General features: G+C 49.3%; 1 protein-coding gene across 1 annotated transcript; it reads left to right on the top strand.

Annotated features, from left to right (window-relative positions):
• The first annotated feature begins 1,517 nt into the window (after window positions 1–1,517).
• Window positions 1,518–5,756, top strand: prorsd1 (prolyl-tRNA synthetase domain containing 1). The gene is made up of 4 exons (XM_040140128.1): window positions 1,518–1,698; window positions 2,680–2,805; window positions 3,733–3,822; window positions 5,006–5,756. Exons 1-4 carry the CDS (start codon window positions 1,618–1,620, stop codon window positions 5,216–5,218), a joined length of 510 nt encoding a protein of 169 aa, XP_039996062.1. The 5' UTR covers window positions 1,518–1,617; the 3' UTR covers window positions 5,219–5,756.
• Window positions 5,757–6,251: the final 495 nt, after the last annotated feature.

Raw genomic sequence — 6,251 nt, 5'->3', positions numbered from 1 at the left:
AGTTAAATAGATACCAACAGGCTTGTCTGGGCGTCTGTGTCATAGGGATCAGGATGAGCAAAGTGGGCAGTTATGTGTTAATGTATCTTTTTTTTGTATTTGGTTAATTAATCATTATTTATTAATATTTTAATTTAGGTTTCCATTGGTATTGATTGGCTTAAAGGGGTCCAGAGCATTTTAAGCAGCGTTTCAAATCCGGCTCAACGTTCACGTTTACCGGCTTCAAGTCTTCTTCCTCACCACCTTTGCTGGTGCGTTGCTGCCTTTCTTGACGTGATGTGATGAATGATGTGAAACCGGTCCTGTGGAGAAGCTCGTGTCCGTCTGTAGCCAGGTCCTGGGGTTCCACCCGGAGTTGACCATCTTTTGGGAAGATGGCTCCATCCGGCTCCACTTCCCGGTCTTCGCCAGTTCGTTCGCTTCGCCACCGTGGTTACTCATCCTCGGCTCTTCCCGCTCTGTTGCCTTCCCGCCGACTTCCCGGGTCCCACTGCCAGCCCCGCTCCAACGCCAACTCCGGCCCAGCTCCCCTGAACCTCGCTGAACCAGCTCCTCGATAAAACGGCTTTCGAACAGTTGGAAATGTCTTGTCCGAGTCCTGCTTTTGGGTCTGAAATTGAACCCGACCTCACAAGAGGGACGCCTCTGAAATGAATTTGAAGAAGAGGTTCCTTACGGGGAACTGACTGCAGGCTGGCGAGGGAAAAGATGAACTGAAACGATTTTAGCATCAGGCTGCAACATAACAACATGTGAAACAAGTGAAGGGGCCTGAAAACTTTCTGAATGAACTGTATCTGACTGGTGAAACTAGCCTGACCGTGCGTTAAAATACAACTGATATTTGTTCGTCTGGTCACTGGACACGGTAGAAGGGACAGATCGGACTCTCGGGCGTCCGCTGTCTTCGGACTCTTCCGATTCTCAGTGTAACCAGGTACATTTACTGACATATAAATACAACCCTTCTGCTCCACCACGCACCGTTACATAAACCTAGAGACCATCTTGGCTCCATTCGAGGTCCTGTTTTATCTGCACTACGCACCGCATGTCTCGGCACAACGTCCCCCACCGTTGCCACACCGACGACACGCAGCAGACTTTTTCTAAACACTGGTGAAGCTCGTGATTCTGTTTAATTGGTCGTCAAATGCTGGACGAGTGCGTTATGAAGCCATTACTTTCATTCGCCATAGTTATGCAACCGTACTTTGATTCTTCTCAGCGAAGCGTCCGCTCAGAGAGGACAGTTTAATTTAAGTTTTAATAATAAGCAGGAAACCGTTCATTTTATTTGTTTATTTTTTTAATTTGCTTGTTTGTTTTCCTGTGTGTGTGTGTGTGTGTGTGTGTGTGTGTGTGTGGAGGTCAATCCCGAGGGAGGAAGAAAACAAATGAGAATGTCTGCTGGGAACATTATGTCCAGAGGATGGCAGCACTTCTATCAGCTGCAGTAAATCTGGGTGCAGAAGAAGAGTGCTCTTCTTCTTCTTCTTCTTCTTCTTCTTCTTCTTCTTCTTCGTCTTCTTCGTCTTCTTCTTCTGCGTGCGGCTGTCTCCGTCCGACTCCGTTTCTCTGCCCTGGTTTTTTTGAAAACCGCGTCGACCGAAGATGTCGGAGGATCTGCGGTCCGAGCTGCAGAAATATCTGGAGGCTCTGAGCATCCAGACGAGCTGCGTGGAGCACCCGCCGGTAAATCTGACGCCGATAAGACTTTACCGGTGGTTACCGGTCAGCGAGTCGGCTACAGAGACCGAACTTTTTCACTCACAAACGTCTTTATGTCGCGATTGTGTTCAAGCAAAATAACATTTATGGCATTAAGCGATCTTAGCAGGGCGAGGAACACAATGCTGGAACATTCCACACTGTACTTTCCATTGAGAACAAATCGCCGTTAAATCGCGTTAGAATACTACACGATTTAAAGTTTCCTTGACTCCTGTAAATTGTGTAAAAACCCTAAAACGTATTTAGAGACACTGCTTGAATTTTAAGGATTTACATTTTCATTCGGCGACATCCAGTACAACGAGGGGCGCTTACTTTAGCACAGTTTCAGCTTCGGGGAGTTGTGCATTTTCCCTGCAACGTCGCAGTTAATAGACACGTGGACGCATTAAAAAGTTTTCATATGAGGAAAAGGAGAGCTGCATTGCCTGTTACTTATATGCCGAATTCACCAGCAGATCAGCTGAAGTTGAAATCACGCTAAGGTTTGTTCATCTAGTCGTGTATTTGTGCGCACGATCAAGGTAATCTCAAAAGTGACAGGTTTTTAAACGGAGTCTGGGGTGACTGGCTCTGTCACCTCTCAGCAATGTGCTGACAGTTTTATTGTGAAATGCAAACGCGGTCTATCCACCTAGAATTCCCACACCTCTCGAGAGTGTTGATAAAATGCACAGCTGTGATTTTATGGGATTATTCCAAGCAGGTCCATCCTGCCTCCCTGCTGGGACGGCGAACCGCCGGGAAACCTGCCCTCTGATGGACAAGATGGACAAGGACCTTCAGTGCAGCCCCTCACCTGTCCCGTGTCTACGCGCTGGTTTTATAACCTGTCTGACACGTTTCTGCTGCACGGACCTGCAAACACCTGCAGGGGGCGCCAGAAGACAACTTTCCGTGTGCTTGCTTCTTCTTCTAACTCTCTAACTCCCCTTCCTGCAGGTGTTCACGGTGGAGGAGATGATGCCTCACCTGCAGGAGGTGAGCGGAGCCGTCACTAAAAACCTTTTCCTAAAGGATAAGAAGAAGAAAAGCCTGTGGCTGGTGTCGGCTCGCCACGACCGCCAGGTCAGCCCCCGTCCTACGGTATACGTGAAAGCGACCAAACGCGAACAGCTGTGCGGGCTGTAAAATCACGTCAGTCAGACTGTGTTTCCTGTGGGGCGCATGACCCAGACCCCAGCGATGAACCTTCACCCCGAACAAGTGTCCTGCACGGTTTTGGGTTTTAGGTGTGTGTGGTTGTGAAACAGAAATAACACAGTAGAGAAGCTAATCACCTTCACTGCGTTGAGAGTGAAACTACTGTTTTATTTCTACACTGATTGAACGAATAAACGTAGAGGAGACCAGACAGAGATCTGAAGCGGATAAATTCGAACCACTCAAACAGCTTAGCACTGACCGCGCAGGAACCAGATCGTTATTGTCCCTCTTCAGGAAGAGTCCTGTCCTGGCACCGTGCCGGTAGTAGGTCTCCCCACCTGACCGGCTGTTCCTTAACGAGCGAATTAAGCCGAACAGGGAGGCTCTAGCCACCATCCCAGGAATGTCTCCTCCGTATGTCACAGGTCGCGGCCTGGTCCCCGCTGAAAACAGCGAGTCGATCCTCTCAGCAAAAGTTGGCTGAGTGAGCTGGAGCCGCACCCGAACCCACTGACTCAGGTCCCCGGCAGATTCACGGCTAATCACCGCCACCTGCTGGACAGGCACTGGACAGCCGGCACAACACTGATGAAGGCTAAAAGACGGTGTAGCAGCTTTGAACTCATAGAATCCCCCTTTCTTTATTAGCGTCACACACACGACCTCTGACCTCTGCTTTTAAAATGTGAGTCTGCCACAGTTCGAGACTGGAAGCGTTTCCAGTTAATCCAGTTAAGCTTAAATCACCCGATCACCCGCGAGGTGACTCGACGCGGACCGGGCCGAACGCGCTTCCCCGCTGCGTCCCTGGTCCATCCGCTCCCCGTCCCATGATCCTCTCTGTTCCAGGTGAACCTCAATGACCTCGCCAAGAAGCTCGGCGTCGGCAGCGGCAACCTGCGCTTCGCAGACGAGGCGGCCATGTTGGAGAAACTCAAGGTGAGGACTGACTAAACGTCCGGAACCAAAACAAACCAGTGATGGATTTATTCTGCGCCACGTGTTTCAAAGAGTCTCCGCTGCTGTTCGTACATTTTGGTAAAAGTTGCAAAGCCGCAGCACATTAGTCTCAGTTTCAGTGACCTTAGAAAATGTCGACCGTTAGCCGGCTGCCGCCTCCATCGGGAGCATCGTCTCCACACGTGACTCAGTACATCTAATTGAGCAGAATTGAAGACTTGGAACCGGTTTACTCGTCTGTACACAGTCACGTCCGTGCAGTTCTGTAGCCTCGTTCACCAACCGTGTGCGCGCTCGTTTCTACACAGAGATTTATCGATTTCTACCCGTGCTTCCGAGTGTGATGCACTCGGAACCAGGGGAAACTCTTCCGTCAACCATGTGGTACTGGATACGGTCTGTTGTAAACTGTTGTAAACCGAGGACGCGAATTTCCGTTTTGATTTGGAACGGAGGTCGTCCTTTCTTTCAGCGTACGTGATGACGCCGTTGTGTCTCTGAGCACCAGAGGATCCGTTAAAGACATTCAGCCGTAAAGCTGCGTTTTAACGAGCTGTTCCGTTTCGGTATCACTCAGTTTAATCGACAGGTATATTTCCTGTTCCGCTATAACGTAAAAGTCCAACAATTTAAAAAAGAAAAAAAAAGCAGTTGAATTGAATAAGAGGTTTGTGCCCGATTTATTTGACCGAGCTCGACCTTTATTTATCTTCGGACAAGCCACTTGCTGAAGACTCAGTTTTTTACTGGTGGTGTTGCTGCATTCTCTCACAATGGAACGTGTAACACAGTAAAACGCAGGTAAAATGAGACGTGTGCCCAAAAGTCAGTTGCCCGGGTGCATGCTGGGAAGCTCTGCCACAAGCAGCTCCACAGCGAGGCTGCTAGGCCTCTCGGGGGAAGCGGTGACCGTCTCTGGCATTCAGGTGGCGCGTCTGTATGTAAATGAGCCTGTAGGGGCACAAGCGGATGGATGGAGAGCAGCTGAGATCTATCACTGATCCCTGGGCGAAGCTGTGCGTGTGCGGCTCCGATCAATACCCCGCGCCCGTTTGCACGGACCGGTCCTACGCACGCGTTCAGAACTTGTTCTACGCGTGCCCTGATTAACGAGGCCCCCGGTTTCTCTTTTCTCTGGGTTCTTCCGTTCGTCTCCTCTCAGGTGGGTCAGGGCTGTGCCACGGCTCTCGCTCTGCTCTTCGACGAGGACCGGAGCGTGAAGTTCGTCCTGGACCGGGACCTGGTGGAGGGAGGCCACGAGATGGTCTACTTCCACCCCATGACCAACGCCGCCACCATGGGGCTCCGTCCGGACGACCTGCTGCGCTTCCTCAAGGAGACGGGACACGAACCCATCCTGGAGAGCTTCGAGTAGGACGGGACGGGAACCTGGACCTCGACCGGAGTTGAACGCTGGACAGGATCGGGCTGCGGGGATTAAAGTGCGTCATAGTCCCGTCTCTTGTTAGAACAGGACACGAAGGCGACCTGCAGAGGCTCGAGCAGAGCGGAATACCAACTTGTTTTACTTACTTACTTTAAAAACGATGAAAAATGTTAAAATGAAACCCAGGCAGTTTTGAAAGTCTCCATTAAGAGACGCTTGAGACCCACATCTGGTGAGATGTGAATCCAAATCCCGCACGGTGCCGAATTCAAGTAAAACAGCAGAAAGGGAACCTGGTTACAGCTCTGCCAGAAATCCTGTTTTTATAAAGCTGTCAGTGAACATTTCATTAGTTGAAGACAGAAATCAGCCTCACAGGACGGTTATTTATTTTGGGCTTTTTAAATAGAATACCACTTTTTCTTTTTTTAAATCGACTCCAGTTTTTCATCAGTTTATTTCCCTCTGTTGCTTTGTGAAAGTCATGTCTGTTAATTAAAGGACCAGACTGTTGGTTTCAGTTTCATTTCAGTCCATCTTTTAATCTGCCGACGTGGGTCAGAGCGCTGACTGTCTCTCTCTCTCTCGTGACATTGTTTCTGTTTCTGACCTTTCACGTCCGTTCCGCCATCAGAGAAGTCGTGAAGAAAGAAGTTGACCGACTTGTGCAGAGTTGACAAGTTGTATATTATGGCTGTAATGATCACTGCGGCCTCTAGGGGGTGTTAGCGGGGATTTGCCATGTTGCTTCAACATATATAAAAACACTCATGAACTATATATTCCACGATATGGACCACATCTAGTCTTAAAAGCGTTTGGACATGTCTGGTTCATAAGACGGTGGGAGGAGATGTTTGGTACCACTTTCTACTGAGGCACTTTACAAGGGATCATAAACCGCTTTGTTAGTAGTCGATTAAAAACACACAATGACGTCTTTGATTTTATTTACTCTTTCGTTTGCCAGGCAGACGCCTCCGTCGGCCACTTTGACCTCTGACTTTCTGGGAAACGGCTG

Source organism: Xiphias gladius, chromosome 11 (genome assembly GCF_016859285.1).
Source record: "Xiphias gladius isolate SHS-SW01 ecotype Sanya breed wild chromosome 11, ASM1685928v1, whole genome shotgun sequence".
NCBI lineage: Eukaryota > Metazoa > Chordata > Actinopteri > Istiophoriformes > Xiphiidae > Xiphias > Xiphias gladius.
This window is presented reverse-complemented; position numbering and strand designations above follow the sequence as displayed.